The sequence below is a fragment of the Nicotiana sylvestris genome, chromosome 5, assembly GCF_000393655.2.
Source record: "Nicotiana sylvestris chromosome 5, ASM39365v2, whole genome shotgun sequence".
Classification (NCBI taxonomy): Eukaryota; Viridiplantae; Streptophyta; class Magnoliopsida; order Solanales; family Solanaceae; genus Nicotiana; species Nicotiana sylvestris.
The window spans coordinates 126,324,602-126,342,422 of NC_091061.1; the positions used below are offsets into that span (position 1 = coordinate 126,324,602).

The 17,821-nt window shown below is 38.0% G+C and overlaps 1 protein-coding gene across 1 annotated transcript; it reads left to right on the plus strand.

Annotated features, from left to right (window-relative positions):
* Positions 1–663: 663 nt before the first annotated feature.
* LOC138869281 (uncharacterized) lies at positions 664–1,056 on the plus strand. The gene has a single exon (XM_070146886.1). The coding sequence runs from the start codon at positions 664–666 to the stop codon at positions 1,054–1,056; it is 393 nt and encodes a 130-aa protein (XP_070002987.1).
* The last annotated feature ends 16,765 nt before the right edge of the window (positions 1,057–17,821 follow it).

Here is a 17,821-nt window from a genome sequence, read left to right on the forward strand (position 1 = left end):
AATCAGGCCTGTATTCGCTTACATTGTTAAGGATGCCCATGCTTGGGTCAAAAGCTGTGATGAATGTCAAAGTACGGGCAACATATCCCATTATCATGAGATGCTAATGAACATAATCCAAGAGGTGGAAGTATTTGACATGTGGGGGATCGACTTCATGGGGCCTTTCATCAGCTCATACGGTAACAAGTATATACTGGTTGCCGTTGACTATGTCTTCAAGTGGGTCGAAGCAGTTGCTTTCCCAACTAATGATGCGAAAGGGGTGACCAGTTTCCTAAAGAAAAATATGTTCACACGTTTTGGCACCCCCCCCCCCGATCCATAATCAGTGATGGTGGCTCTCAATTTTACAATAGAGCGTTTGCACGCCTGTTGGAGAAGTATGAAGTTCGCCACAAGGTAGCCTCACCATACCACCCACAAACAAGTGGGCATGTGGAAGTGTCCAATAGGGAAATCAAAAGTGTCCTCTCAAAAACAGTGAATGCAACAAGAACTGATTGGGCAAGAAAGCTGGATGATGCATTGTGGGCATACCGCACAGCCTTCAAAACTCCAATTGGTAAGTCACCATACAAGTTGGTATTTGGAAAGGCATGCCCCCTTCCGGTTGAGCTCGAACACAAAGCACTGTGGGCATTGCGGTAGTTGAACTTAAACATGGAGACAACGGGAACCAACAGAGTTAATGGGTTGCACGGGCTTGAGGAATTTCGGTTCCAGGCATTTGATAGTGCTAGACTATATAAAGAAAGGATTAAACTGATGCATGACAAGCACATCTTGGATCAGAACTTCAAACCTGGAGAATTAGTGCTGCTATATAACTCAAGATTGAGGTTGTTCCTGGGTAAGTTGAAGTCCCGATGGTCAGGACCATTCAGAGTGGTACAAATGTTCAAGAGTGGAGCTGTGGAGATTGAATCTGAAGATAGGACGAACAAATTCACAGTGAATGGGCAGAGGTTGAAACATTACCTTGGAATGATTGAACAAAAAGGGGACATCGTGGTGATAACATTGGAGGAGCCCCAATACACAAATGAGGAGTGATGACATGAGCCTGCGTCGTGCTACGACATTAAATCAGGCGTTGCGTGGGAGGCAACCCGTGTTTTCTTTTGTTTCTCTTTTTGTTTTGATGTTGTGCATGAAACTAACCCTTTTATTAGTGTACATGGCAAGATTGGTGCATATTGGGAGAATTCGGGGTCAAGAACCAACTCCAGAAAGGTTAAAAAAAAAGAGGAAAAATAAAATAAAATAAAATAATTCTCGGAAGCCTGTGACCGCGGCCCGGGCGCGACATTTTTGAAGTATTCTATTTTTGTGCCACCGCGACCGCGGTGAGACATCAGTCCGGGCGCGGTAAATCACGACTATTCTGTTTTGTCATTCTTCTTTCACCGCGACCGCGACACGGGCGCGGTGAATTACAAGTCTTCTGCCCGCTCAGGTAAGTTTTAATTAATTTTGTTACTTTATTTTATTTTTTATTTTTTATTTTTCTCTTTCTTCTTTTTCTCTTCTAAACCTAACTCCCCCTCCCCCACTTCCCCCACTCCTCATTCTCACTCTAAATCCCTAACCCCATGCCCCTTTTTCTTCTTCTTCTTCCCATCTCTCACAAACCCATTTCTCCCCCCCCACACTTCTGACTCCCTATTCGCCAACCTCCATTACACTCCAATTCTACAAGAACCAGTTATGTCATGATTTCCTTCTCTCTTCTTCTCCCCTTCTATTTTGCAATTTTAATGTTTGAGTTGTTGTAGTATCTATAGTTAAATTTTTGGTTTTTTTTTCTTCTTTTTAGTGGATAATATATAAAATCAGTAAGACTTCCCTTTAATCAAGGGATAATCAATCAATGGTAAAAGTAGTAAAGATACTTAAGGAAGGAAATCGAGTACGGCTTAAGTACAGAGTAGGTAATTAGGGGTGAATGCACAAGAGTTTCAGTTAAGGAAACAATCGGTAAGAATCAACAAAATAATAAATAAGGAAAGAAGTTCAATCAAACCAAGTAGAGAGGTAAGAATCAAAAGTTTTGTTAAGGAAAAGAGTTCAAATCAAACCAGGAAATAAGAACTTCAGAATAATCAAGTGTTCAATCAAAGATAAAAGCACGTAAAGAGTCAGCAAGTTTCGCAGACAAAATAAGGTAAGAATTGAATAGTCAGGATTCGACACGAAACAAATTAGTAAATCAAGAAAACAACACTAATTTAAGGAGAAAGATATAAGTCTTAACATGAATAGTCAGAATGAACACAAACATATAGAATTAGTAAAAGAGTTGAACTAAGAAACTCAGTAGAGGCATATTAGGATAAGAAAATCACGAGACATTTAAATGGCTAAAGAGAAATCACAAGAACCAAGGCAAGAACACAGTCAATACACCAGTACTCAGAAACCAAACAAATTATGTCAAAAATTAGGGCTTTTAGTATAAACGAGTTAAGTTTGTAGCAAACTTATGAAATCAATCAAAACACATAAGAAACAGAAGATCAAACACTCAAAAATCATCAAACATTTTGGAAAAGAAATTTCCGGAAACCCTAGTTTAGAAAAAATGAAAAATATTCAAAAATCACACGATTCTTGTAAAAACCAAAAGGCTCTTGTAAAACTCATATGAAATAGGTCTAAACCATTTCAGATCTATACAGATCTAAGAAGTTCAGAAGAGAGAAATTAGGATTTCAAGAAGAACAATCACAGAGATGAAGAGTCAAACCTAGAAACCCATAGATATAGGAATATCTCACTCGGAATCGAACTAGGACAGCCTGAAACAAGCGAGAATGGACATAGATGCAAGCAAACTAACTCTTGTCCCTTGAGGACCCTGAAGATGGTGATACCAGTACAAGAGAGGCTACTAGAGGCCTGGGGGTGGTGAGTAACCACCATAGATAGCCATAAATGAGTGGCGGCGAGGTCCAATTAGGGTTAGGTTTGAGAGCATTTGAGAGAGGAGAGGGATTTCAGGGCGGCGAACGGTGGGAAATGAAATGGTTTGTGGGGTCGTTTTGGACTAAAAAGGGAAGGGGCTGATTGTGGTCGTTCATATCTGGGTTGATCATGATTGTGCTTCACAAAATGGACCTGGTCCATGTCTGAGTTCTTTTGTCAGTCTTCAAAACTTCACCTGTTCTTGGGCCAACGAATTCTCCCTTTTTGATTATGACAAACTCCGTGCTTTTTACTTACTTGGATCCTATAAGAACTTAGCTTAACCATCAATATAAATTTTAGACGATTCACTTATCATCAAGGACCAGGTTAATTAGGTTATAAATATCACTCATTTAGAATATGTTAAGCACAATATCTCTTTCCCCTTTTGGCATCATCGAAAAGTTGCATACAAAGTGTGAGTCCCAGATTTTAATAAATACTCATGGCCACTTGGGCAACTGCAAGTGCAATCATGGATCAATCATCAGTAATCAAGCAAATATATTTAAACTATCAAGGAAAGATTAACATTGAACAAGAGCAAAAATAGTAGATATCATTGATAGAAGATATGTTGCTACCACAATCCATAACCAGAAAGCAAAAAACATTTAAAACATGAGCAAAAAGAAAGAAAAATCCCTAATCCGAGTCACTGAAGGTGCTAGACAGGTTCATGAGATAAAGACTGGAATTCCTAAGGCTTGGGGGAGCTAGAGGGTTGGTTTTGGGCTTGGAGACGATTTAGCATATTGTGAAGAATTCCATCATTCTTCTCATTTTCCTTGTTGAGCTCAGTTCTGAGAGCATCTCTCTCAGATTCCACCTCTGCCACATGAGCCTTTAGCCTAGCTATCTCAGCATCTTTGGGCTTCACATTCCTGAATAAGAGCCCTGACTTTACTATTGATAGGAGTCTTCTTAAATGAACCATGTTCATTTGGGATGCCATTGACTAAATAGTCACAAGAAAGCAGTGTATTAATGCAAAAGAAGTCCTTGCTTGATGCCATTTCCCATTTCTTCAGAGGCACATTGCACCTATCCAGAACCGTAGTCAGAATAAAGCCATAAGGGGGTAGCATGAGCCTTGGAGCCATTGATGACCCTGTCCAGTAGCTTGATGATGAATGCAGGCCAATTAATTAGCCTTCCACTTTCCAGGAACTCCATCAGAACTAAGTCCATATAATTTGCAATATGCCTTCTCTCCTGCCTGGGCAGTAGGCACTTGTTGAAAAACTCAAAAATGACTTTGTGTTGTGGCCTCATTTCACTCTTCTGAATAGCCCTAGCCTCATTCACATCTACAGCATCACAGAACCTCCTGGTAATTTCAAGGGCAGTAGGAAGGGAGTCTAGACATGGCCACCTTTGCCTTGTATAGTCATCGAACCCTTTAGAGGGTATGCCAAGTATCTCACCTAGCTTCTTTGCATCAAAGGTCACGTGAACTCCTTTCACCAGGCTGCTAACTCTGTCATCCTTAACCTCTGCATTTGTCATGAACTCAATGATATTATTCCTGACTAGCCTTCCATCCATCTGAAGGACCATGTCCTTCCTGCCCTGAGCAGCTAGGGCATCTACCAGTCTCATCATTCCTGGTTCCACCAGGTCTTTCAGCAATCTACCCTTCAAAAAATTTCTTTTGCCAAACATGGCAAGCTTGTCTTGTTCACCATCAGACTCATCTTCTTCTTCTTCACCACTCCACTCCTCATATTCAAAAATTCTAACTTGTTTACTTTTCACTGCAGACCTTGTCCTCTTGGTTAATGAAGGTTCAGCAGCCTCAGACACAGAGGAAGACTTCTTGGAAGAAGTTTTGTGCTTTTTGGGCTTAGGGGTCTAAACCTCCACTGTTGTAACTTTCTCCTGATGGACTTGGTCCATCTCCTCAACTTCCACAGCTTCTGAGGACTCTGCAACCTTCCATTTTCCTTTATCCATTCTTTTTTTCTTACTTTCAGCTAAAGTCTTTTGAAGATCACTCTCACTCTATTTCACCCTACTTCTTGTGGCTCTTCCCTTTGGCAAATAAGTTTCAGTAGGTGTTGGGGATAAAGCCTTTCTTTTCGTAGAGGGTTTAGGAGCACTGGGAGATTTTGGTGTAGGAGTTCTTCTTTTCTTTGGATCATAACTTGCCCCAACCTTTTTCAACAGGTCTGCTAGGGTCTCTTCAGTTGATGAACCAGGTTCATCTCCTTATGTGCTTAGATTAACTAACCCTTCAGCAACTTCACCAGAACCACTTTCCCCTAACTTATTGCCACTCTCTTCAACATTTTCTTGTTCAACCCCACAGATAGCAGGTACAGACAAATCAGCAGTGGGTTAATGATCAAACATTCTTTTCCCTTTTTCCCTCTCGTCACCACATGCACCCTCTATCTCTTTTTCCTTTTCAGATTTCTTTTTACCTCCACTCCTTCGTAACTCAGGTAATTCCACATCCTTGATAGGCCCAACCTGAACAAACCTAGTTTTTAAATTCTCAGTCAAAGAAGAACTTACCTTAGAAGGGGATTCTTGAGCCTTCTCCAAGTCAGAAGACCCAGGTCTCTCCCCCTCACTAGCAGATTTGTATGACTCAGAATCAAAGTTAGAGTCAGAGTCTTGGACCTGACTTGCCTTCAATTTCTTTGAAAGAGCCCCAAAAGCTACTGTTTTTCGAGCAAGCATTTTTACCCTTCTCAGCCTGGGTTTGGGAGATGTGCTAGGTGGAGAAGGGTAGATGAATTTGAAGGAGTGGGTGGTGGAGAAGTTCCAGGGTTGTCTTGTGGGTTTGTCATTATCGTTGATTTCTTGAGAGAATTGGTGAGTTAGAGCTTTGAAGAAGAAAGCAAGCGAAAGTGAAGAGGGGTTTTTGACGGTTTAGAATTATGAAAATGGCAGGAGGTAATGATGTGTATTTAAAAAGAAATACACATTTAATGTATAACGACAACTTTAGCAGTGGTCAACTAGAGGTCTAATCAACCTGAAATTTCAGGTTTGAATGAACGGTTAGGCTTCCCTAGATTTTAGGGAATTTTTGTGGTTTACAGTTCTAAGGCTAACGGAACTGGTTCAAAAACAAACGGATAGAATTTTCTAAGGAGTTGAACAATTGTAGGACTTCTGCTCATGATTTAAATATTTATATTTCTAATTATGCAGAGTATAAAAAATATACATTAGCATTCAGATGAACCCATACTGATGAACCAGGTTCTTTATTTAGAATTCTCTTGACCATGCCTCAATTTACCATAATAGAGAAAATTTTGTAAGAGATCAGTGAGTCATATTAACACATGTCACAGGAGTATACTAATTATAGTATGAAGCTGAGTAAAAATTAATCTAGATATTTACACAAGTTCAGATTTCCTAGCCAATTTTTTTTTCATTTTTCATATTTTTTTCATTGTGTATTCTAAGCTGGTCCTATTAGGTGATATTAATCATCCCAAATTCCAACCTGTTCCTCTCAAAGTTTTCTCTATTCAGTGCTTTAGTAAAGATGTCAGCAATTTATTTATCAGTAGCACAGAATTCTATGGAGATCAATCTTTTCTCATAGTTATCTCTTAAGAAGTGGTGTCTAACATCTATGTTCTTAGTCCTCTTATTATGAACAAAGTTCTTTGTCATACTTATAGCACTAGTGTTATCACAGAAGATAGGAATGAAACCAACTTCAATGCCAAAATCTATTAACTGTTATTTGATCCACAGCAATTGAGCACAACAAGAGGCAGCAACAACATATTAGCCTCAGCAGTGGATAAGGCCATTGAATTCTGCTTTTTAGTGGCCCATGATACAAGACATGAACCAAGAAAATGAGCCATACCTGAGGTGCACTTTCTATCCACAAGGAAACCTGCATAATCAGCATTAGCATACCCTACTAGATTGAAATTACTACCTTTAGGGTACCAAAGACACAGATCAGTAGTGCCTTTCAAATATCTTAGTATCCTCTTGACAGAAGTCAAGTGAGATTCCTTTGGATTAGCCTGAAAACGAGCACAAAGCCCTACACTAAGAACTATGTCAGGTCTGCTAGCAGTAAGATACAAAAGTGAACCAATCATACCCCTATACAACTTCTGATCAACAGATAAACTGGGTTCATCTATGTCTAATTTAGTGGCAGTTACAATGGGGGTGTCTATTTTCTTTGATTCATCCATTTTGAACTTTTTGATCAACTCTTTTGCATATTTCTACTGATGGATCATGATTCCATTTGGGTTTTGTTTGATCTATAAGCCTAAGAAAAAGTTAAGCTCACTCATCATACTTATTTCAAACTCACTCCCCATTAATTTGGCAAAATCCTTACTTAGTTTGTTAGTGGTTGCCCCAAAAATTATGTCATCAACATATATTTGTACCACAAGAAGATCCTTACCTTTTCCCTCAAGAATAGAGTACTGTCAATTTTACCTCTTTTGTAGCCATGTTCAAGCAGGAATTTGGACAATCGTTCATACCATGCTCTAGGAGCCTAGTTGAGTCCATAAAGAGCCTTGTCTAATTTGTACACATGTTTAGGACATTCCTTGCTCTCAAACCCTAGAGGTTGTTTAACAAACACTTCTTCTTTTAGGTAGCCATTCAGGAAGGCACTTTTGACATCCATCTGATAAAAAGTGAATTCCATGAGTGCTGCAAAGGCTATGAGGAGTCTTATTTCCTCCAGTCTTGCAACTGGAGTAAAGGTCTCATCATAATCTATACCCTCCTCTTGGCTATAACCTTGGACCACCAGTCTTGCCTTGTTTCTTATAACTGTTCCATCTTCGTCAAGCTTATTTTTGAAGACCCATTTTGTGTAAATTATTGATTTGTCCTTGGGTCTTGGAACTAGATGCCAAACTTGACTTCTCTTAAACTGATTGAGTTTATCTTGCATTGCATTTACCCAATCTGCATCCTGCAAAGCCTCAACAATATTTTTAGGTTCAATAAGAGATAGGAACACATCAAAAGCACACAAATTCTTTAATTGTGATCTAGTTTTAACTCTAGAGGTTGGATCAGTAATTATGTTCTCAATGGGATGAGAACTTTGATACCTGTGAGGTTTCACAACCAACTGATTTCTACTTGATATTTCTCCCATGTTTTGTTGCTGAGGAACAGGGTCATGAACAGGTTTCTTTAGGCGATTGGTTTTAGTTCCTCTTTGATCAATTTCCCTTGTCAGGTTACCCTGGATGGAAGAACATGTTCCATCACATGTTCCTTCTTTTGGTGCCACTTTAGCTTGAGCTGAGACTTCACTCAAATCTTTTACCAGCCCAATAGCTTCATCTTCATGTTCCTGTTTCTCAGAAAGAATGTTAGTTTCATCAAAAACTACATGTACACTTTCTTCTATACACAAAGTTCTTTTATTGAACACTTTATAAGCTTTGCTATGTGAAGAATATCCCAAGAATACTCCTTCATCACTTCTGGGATCAAACTTTCCTAGGGAATCCTTTCCATTATTGTGCACAAAGCACTTGCATCCAAATGCCCTAAGATGGGATATATTTGGTTTTCTCCCTTTAAGTAACTCATAGGGAGTCTTCTCTACAAGAGGTCTAGTCATACATCTATTAATGATATAACATGCAGTGTTTACAGCCTCTGCCCAGAAGCTATAGGGCAGTTTACTAGAAAGAAGCATAGTCCTAGCCATATCTTCAAGAGTCCTATTCTTTCTTTCAACTACTCCATTTTGTTGAGGAGTCCTAGGGGTAGAGAAATTATGATCTATACCATGCTCATCACAAAATTCAGCAAACTTAGCATTTTCAAATTCAGTTCCATGATCATACTTGATTGATGCAAGTTGATTACCTAGTTATTTTTGAGTTTTTCTAACAAAGGCAGTAAACATGTCAAATGTTTCATCCTTAGATGTTAAGAACAGTACCCAGGTAAACCTAGAGTAATCATCAACAAATACCATCACATATTTCTTACCACCTCTGCTCAATGTTCTCATTGGACCACAGAGATCCATATGCACAAGTTCCATCGTCCTGGTTGTGCTTACCATTTTCTTGCTTTTAAAGGATGATCTTACCTGCTTCCTCCTTGCACAGGCCTTACAAACTTTGTCTTCCTTGAACTTGATGTTAGGTAACCCTATCACCAAGTCCTTGGAGACTAATTTATTGAGTTGATTCAGACTTACATGACCAAGTCTTTTGTGCCACAGGAAGGGATCATTGTCCAACACACTCACGCAAGTGAGTTCATTTCTGAAAGAGTGGACAAATCTATAATGTAAATATTGTTAACTCTTTTTCCCTGCAAAACAATCTTGTCAGTGATAAGATTAATCACAAAGTATTTGGTAGAGGTAAATGCTACAAGGTTACCTCTGTCACACAGTTGTGATACACTGATTAGGCTATATTTCAAGCCATCTATCAAGTAGACATTCTCAATTGAATGTAAGTCTGTCTTACCTACTTTTCCAACCCCAATAATCTCACATTTCTTCCCATTTCCAAAGGAGACATTACCTCATTTTAAGTCCTCAAGTGAAAGGAACTACTTCTTGTTTCCAGTCATATGTTTTGAGCAGCCTCTATCCATGTATCATATTTGGCTACTTCCCTTCACTTGGATCTGCAAAAAGAAATTAGGGGTTAGTCTTAGGAACCCAAACTAGTTTGGGTCCCTTTCTATAGGCAAAGGGATAAATTAAATTCCTTTTAACCCACCCAGGCATCCTATTTTTCTCTTGAACAAAGGTTTTGTTCTTTTGACTTGCCTTTTCTTTTGCATTACATTCATTTTTGTAATGACCAGTTTTGCCATAGTGTGTGCAGATTTTGTTTTCAGGAAGAGTGATGTACTTGCTCTTGGGGTCCTACTTTGGTGCTTGGATCTCATATCCAAATCTTCTTTTGTTGCTAATGTGATGTTCTTGTAGCCAGGATAGTGCATCAGAAGCCTTATTCCACTTGGAAGTTCTGTCTAGTTCATGTTTTACCTTCCCTAAGTCTTATTTTAAGACTCTTATCTGCTCATCTTTCTTGTACAATTCATCATTCATTTTTCCTAGGTTTTCTTCTAAGGTGATATGTGTGTGATCAGCTTTCTTCTTATCTGTTCCTAATTTCAGTTTTAAATTTTCAGACCTAAGTTCTAGGACACTGGTGTCGAGTTCAAGAACCTGATTCTTCAACTCGGCATTTTTATTGTCACTCTCATTAGCCCTAGATTCTAGATTTTTGCACTTGGCTTTTAAGACCACACACTCCCTAGACAACTGTTCCTTCCCATTGTTAATTATCTCAGACTCATCGATGAAGTCTAGCAATAGTTCAGACAACCTTTCTTTAGACAGAAATTTAATCTTGTCTTTGAGATGAATCACACTTACCTCTTGTTCATCATCTGATTCTCCGATGGCCATAAGTGCTTGTTCATCTCCAGCTTCATCTTTTGAATCCTTATCTGATGTTTCTCCCCAAGTAGCAACCATAGCCTTTGTTGATCCTTTGTTCCTTTTAGGTTGAACTTGTTCCTTTTTCCTGTTCCTTCGTTCAGCCCTTTCTTTCTTCCATTCAATTTCCCACTGAGGATAGTTCTTGATCATATGATCAGTCTTGCCACATTTGTAGCAACCCTCGTTGGACTATTTCTCAGGAGCCCTTGGTTTATTGAAGGTTATATCTCTTGAAGAACCCTTTCCTCTCATTAGGTAATTTTTGAAATCCCTTGTGATCATGGCCATTTCATCATCCTCCAGATCTGCACCTTCAGCTATTCTGAGAGCTAGACTCCTTTCCTTCTTGGGTGCATCCATTTTCATGGTTTGCCTTCTCAATTCATAGGCAGTAAGATTTCCAATCAGTTCATCCAACTTGAGAGTAGCAATGTTCTTTGATTCCTGAATAGCAGTGATTTTGCTTTCTCAAGTCACTAGTAAGACCCTTGTCAGGATTTTCTCAACCCTGTCTTCTCCAAGGATAATTCTCCCAAGAGATTTAAGTTCATTTGTTAGTGTTGTGAACCTTGTGTACATCTCCTGGATAGTTTTTCCTTCCTTCATAGTGAAATTCCCATATTGAAAATATAGCAGTGTTCCTCTTGATCTTTTTACTTGAGGAGTTCCTTCATGAGCCACTTGTAAAGTGTCCCATATCTCCTTAATAGTGGTACAACTTTGAATCCTGCTGTACTCGTCTGGACCCAGTCCACATACAAGCCATTTCTTGGCCTTGGCATTCTTTTCCCATTTCTTCAAATCTTCAGCAGCGCAGTCAGCTCTTGTCTTTGGCACGTCCACTCCTTCAACATTCTTCTTTGTAGTAGCCAAGGGACCATCAATAATTATGTCCCAGAGTTCATAGTCTTCTCCTACGATGTGATCTCTCATCCTATTCTTCCACTAAGAATAGTACTGACTGTTAAAGATTGGATGCCTAGCAGTAGATTGCCCTTTCCAGTTTCCAGGTGGTGCACTCATCTTAATTTTTTCCTAAGGTGTTAACCTCTTCAAGGATAACCCGCTCTAATACCAATTGATGTTCTAAACGTCAATACCACACAAGAGGGGGGTGATTTGTGTGGCACCCAATTTTCGCTTAACTGAACTATAGAAGGACCTGGTTCTTCTATGTGTTCCAACTACTACTGTTTGCAGAATAATAAATAAAGAAAATAAAGAACACAAAGATTTTTACGTGGAAAACACCTGACTCAAAAAGTTGAAAAACCACGACCTACTACTCAGTAGGATTTTCCCAAACTTCCACCAAAATCACTGAGCCAAAATAGCATTTACAAAACTCTTTGTAAACCTAAGGATTAACTCTAATCCCGTTGTGGCACACAGCCTCAACTGTTGCGACAACTTCAAGTTAACTGTAACTTGAACACTCTAGGTACCTAATACAATTGCTTCTATGAAAGCTGAAAGGTACAATGTAAAATCACCTACTACAATTGAACTAGAATAAAAGATAGACACTTGGAACTGGTTCTTCTACCTTATTCAAGTAGCTTAAGGATTGGACGCTTGAATCACACATAAATTGCTTGCAAAATCGCCTTGATCTTTTGCTCTCAATTTAAGTTTAACTTCTGTTGATGTGCATTACCTGTAAAAAAGAACAACAATGATATTTAATAGGTTAGTAATAGAGATTTGCTGGGATACAGATGCTACTCTTCTATCGTAGAAGAGTTCAAGTTGATCTCAAATTCTAACACTATCATCTTCCTAAATAGTGTTCTCTTCATGTAAGGAGTCTTCCTCTCCTTATCCAATATGCAACCTTTTCGATCAGTTCAGGAGATATTACTTCTGATAAGTTAGATTTATCTCCTTCACGTGCATCTCACATGTCTGGGTTGATCATGACTGTGGTTCATAAGATGGACCTGGTCCATGTCTGAGTTCTTTTGTCAGTCTTCAAAACTTCACCTGTTTTTGGTCCAACACTAATTAAAGAAAGAAAACACAAGATTGTAAGCAAGATATTGTGCAGTTTCCAGCCTTGGCTTGTAGCCCGCTAGAATAGCAGGGATCACAAGTAGCAAAAAGAGCAGAAAGAGAGCCTTTTTAGGATGTAAAATATAGTAGTTTTGAACTATGTTCATTGTCCAGAAGTTAAAATAAGAGGGAGTTTATATAGTAATCAAAAGCTTAACAAAATAAGGTAAGAGATCAATTAAGTAGAAATTAGAGAAATTCATGGAATCAATCACATGTAAAATCAGTAAGACTTCCCTTTAATCAAGGGATAATCAATCAATGGTAAAAGTAGTAAAGATACTTAAGGAAGGAAATCGAGTACGGCTTAAGTACAGAGTAGGTAATTAGGGGTGAATGCACAAGAGTTTCAGTTAAGGAAACAATCAGTAAGAATCAGCAAAATAATAAATAAGGCAAGAAGTTCAATCAAACCGAGTAGAGAGGTAAGAATCAAAAGTTTTGTTAAGAAAAAGAGTTCAAATCAAACCAGGAAATAAGAACTTCAGAATAATAAAGGGTTCAATCAAAGAGAAAATCACGTAAAGAGTCAACAAGTTTTGCAGACAAAATAAGGTAAGAAATGAATAGTCAGGATTCGACACGAAACAAATTGGTAAATCAAGAAAACGACACTGATTTAAGGAGAAAGATATAGGTCTTAACATGAATAGTCAGAATGAACACAAACATATAGAATCAGTAAAAGAGTTGAACTAAGAAACTCAGCAGAGGCATATTAGGTTAAGAAAACCATGAGACATTCAAATGGCTAAAGAGAAATCACAAGAACCAAGGCAAGAACACAGTCAATACACCAGTACTCAGAAACCAAACAAAGGATGTCAAAAATTAGGGCTTTTAGTATAAACGAGTTAAATTTGTAGCAAACTTATGAAATCAGTCAAAACACATAAGAAGCAGAAGATCAAACACTCAAAAATCATCAAACATTTTGGAAAAGAAATTTCCGGAAACCCTAGTTTAGAAAAAATGAAAAATATTCGAAAATCACATGATTCTTGTAAAAACCAAAAGGCTCTTGTAAAACTTATATGAAATAGGTCTAAACCATCTCAGATCTATACAGATCTAAGAAGTTCAGAAGAGAGAAATTACGGTTTCGAGAAGAACAATCACATAGATGAAGAGTCAAACCTAGAAACCTATAGATATAGGAATATTTCACTCGGAATCGAACCAGGACAGCCTGAAATAGGCGAGAAATGGCCATAGATTCAAGCAAACTAACCCTGGTCCCTTGAGGACCCTGAAGATGGTGATACAAGTACAAGAGAGGCTACTACAGGCCTGGGGGTGGTGAGGAACCACCATAGATAGCCATAGATGAGTGGCGGTGAGGTTCGATTAGGGTTAGGTTTGAGAGAATTTGAGAGAGGAGAGGGATTTCAGGATGGCAAATGGTGGGAAATGAAAGGGTTTGGGGGGTCGTTTGGGACTAGAAAAGGAAGGAGCTGATTGTGGCCGTTGATCTCTATGATCAACGGTCGAGATTAAAAGGGTTTGGGACCGGATCGGGTATTAGGATTTGGGCTGGGTAAGTTTAAATTGAAATTGGGCTAGTGTTGGGTTGAATTAGGACCAAAATTGAAATAAAATAGACTAGATTTTAAATAGCCACTTTTAATAACTACATAATTTATAAAAAATAATAAATGAGTTCCAAAAAATATTTGGTATAGTAAAATGATTTTAAAATAGTTATTTAATATTTTAAAAATATAAAAGACTATTTTATGCATCAATAATGTAATTATGTATTAATATGGGCTATTATTGCAAAGATGTGCAATTTAGCCTAAAAACGTAAATGCAATTATAAAAATACACTAAAAATATTTAAACACTATGTTGGCATAAATAATGAATTTAAATGGCTAAATCACCACAAAAGGATATGAAGGATAATTATTGGATATTTTATAAATAAAAAAGAGAAGAAATAAATTGATTTGGAGTTTTTAAAATTATAGAAAAATTATAAAAATGCTTATGCATGCTTATAACTATATATGTGCTATTTTGAAAGTGTACATATGTATTAAAAATATATGAGGAAAACTTGGGTATCAACATGGGGGACGGTTGTTATTGTTGTACAATTGTATAAATTTGTTTGATGTTTATGGTTGCTGTTAATTAACTTCGACTTGGATCGAAGACGGACACCTCTCGACGGGTCTCTTGAGGGACTTAAGTCGAACAAAAAAAAATCTGTTAGTTAGTGTATCAACTCCCCTATTGGTTTTTCTTTAAACCGCGGTTCTTTTCCAAGGGTTTCCATTTGAACGGGTATAGTTAGTTTTTTTTTTAGTTTAGGAATTTTTGGGCGAAAAAGAATAGAGATTGATTTAATGTGACACTTAGGCTCATTAGTTGACTCTATTAATAAAGCCTTAAATTGTGTATTCTTGAGTTGGCTTAAGTACCTTGAGCAGAGTGTCTGATGGTCCTAACTGAATTGAGTCATGTGCCATGTGTGAATGAGGCTTTGTGTATTTTATGCTAACACTCAATGCCTAGAACTTGCCCTATGTGTGTGTATAAAGCGAAATGGTAGTCTTAATTGGTCTGAAAAGTGATATAGGCGATTTCTTGTTGAACCTATCTATATATGTTTTCACCCACCTGATTGTGTATATCATAGTTAACCCCTTTGAGCATGTAATTCTGTTTCTTTGGCAACCACATTACAAGCCTTACCTAAGTTGTGAATTGTCTATCTGGTTGAACCCTATCACCTCTTAGAAGCACTTGAATTGTAATGAATATGGAAAAGTTAAAGTGTGGGGGTGGTTGGTTGGGCTTTTGAGTGAAGCTAATGAAATAAGGAGAAAGGTGCACTGTGTTGGAAAAAAAAATAAGAGCCACTTGAATTGAAAAAAAAATTACTTGCTAAGTGGTGACTCTTGATGTAAGTGTGCTTAAAGAAATAGGGGGCTTAACTCAATGATGTAAAAGTGGAATGAAGATTTGACAAAGGTATGGGCTTAAAAGTGAAAGATGTATTGAAGTGCTTAAGGAGGTATAGTCACTATACCCATATGTATCTTACCTGTTCCGCAGCCAACATTACAACCAAATAAAGTCCTACTTGATTCTAGATCAAATGAGCTCGATTAGTCGAGTATTACGCTACGGGCAAGCCTATGGTGCGTTGTTTGTGGCATAAGAATTTTTTTCCTGAAGGTAAGTGAAATCTTACGTATTTGAATTCATCAATGTGTGAATTATAATGACCATGACACAAGTCTCTTTTGTGGTGAGTAGACACGTGATTCATGAAGGGAAGGTAAGTCTAGACTTCTGACTGGGAGTATGAAAGCCGGTTAGGGATATTACTTGGCTAGAGAGAGAGAGTCCACTATTGCGGCTGGGAGGTTATGCTAAGGTAGTCTATCTATGTGAATTATTCTTAGTATAAGGAGTAGGGAAGTGACCCAGTGATGATTAGGCCTATAAAGTGTGGTTTTGTTGCTAGAGGACTAGCAACGGTTCAAGTGTGGGGTGTTGATAGTAGCCTATATTATGCGATGTAGATGTTATTTATGCTCTAAGTTAACCATAGTTTATTGATGTTTTAAGTGCTAAATGATAACAAAATTCTCTATTTGAGATTTTTATGATTTACAGGAACTACTCCGAGTTAGGAGGAGGATATAGAGTGTGGGGTCAAATATGTAGATACAAGGCCAATCGAGAAGAGCCCGGATGAAAACGAGCAAGAAAAGGCGAAGAAAAACTGGGCAACAACCCACCGCGACCGCGGTTGGGCCGCGGCTGGAACGCGGTGAAAGAAAAGCAAAAAACAAAAAGTTTAAAATGACCGCGGTCGAACCGCGGTTGGCCCGCAACCACGGTCGATCTGGAAAAGGCCAGGAAAGTTTAAGGGCTAAAGTGTAAAGCGTGGGAAACTTATCCTAACCCTATATAAACTCAACAAACTCGCTCAAGTCAAGGTTAAGCTTGTTTTTAGACTCAATTGGAGGCATGAACAAGTATGAGAAGATCAAGACACCATTAAAGTTTTTCATTCCTCTTCTTGTTATTATTATTTTGTGAATTACGAATGATTTTATGGTTTTATCTTGTTTTACCATGAGTAGCTAAACATTTAATCTAGGGTTGATGGAACCAATTGTTAGATGAAGTTTTGATTTAGTTTTGTTATAATCGAGCCGAGTTTATTATATAATTGTTCAACTATATTTTATATGGTGATTAATTGAATAAGCGCTTTATTAATCGTGTCTAACTACCTTGTGTTGCTTGAGAAAGAATAGTAGGTTAGATTGTTGTTGAACAACACCACTTTTGGGTAATTGGAAAGATTCATTACTAGAATTTAAAAGTGGGGTTAGAAATAACGAAACTTTGGTGGGATAATTTAGAGCTGCATAAATTATCAGCTAGAGTAGTTCGAGAGAATGCTCTAGTAAATTATCGTAGTTGATCGAAAGATAATTGCGGTAGCCCATAGCTCATAATCCTCATTGAGTATTACGGCGAGATGATAGCAAAAGAGTTAAGAATTAATCTAGCAATTGGGGAAATCAATACCCTAGATCTTTTTACCATTGAATTATCTTTAATTTGGAATATTGTTAGTTTTAAGATCATTTTACTCTAGTTAAACAAATCCCAATATTTATTGATAAAAATCTTGCATCCGGAATTTGTTTGAGCTTGTACTCGCATCACTAAGAGTTGTAATAAATAGGTTATTCCTTGAGGATTTGACTCCGGATTTGTAAACCGGATTATATTTGCAACGACTGCTTTGTTTTTTATAAGGCATAGTTGGGCGTGATCATTGGTGCAGGCACCATCATAAGAATCTGACTGCGAGCCTGTTCATAAGACTCATTGAGCCCCACGAGAAACTGTAGCAGCTTCAATCGTTCCATGAAAACAATAAATTCACGTGACTTAGCACAATCATACTCAGGAATTGGGGCTAAACAATCAAATTCTGCCCATAACAACTTCAATTTCAAAAAATATGTTGCTATTGAGCTGGTTCCCTAACTAATCTTAGCAATTTGCTGATGGATCTGGAAAGTCCTAGAACAATCTATCTTATCAAATCGCTCCTTCAATTCATTCCAAACTGCACATGCATTTGAAGAATATACAATTCCACTAATTCAGCTGAAACACAATTCATTATCCATAATAGGACAATTGCGTTACATCGTTCCCACAGATCAACGAGATTTGGACCACAATCCTCCTTTTTGTATGTGTCTTCGATGGACTCTAACTTGTTGCGACCAAGGATCGCGATTCTCATCGCTCGGCTCCATACAAAGTAATTCTCTGTCCCTCATTAGAACTGCACCTGAA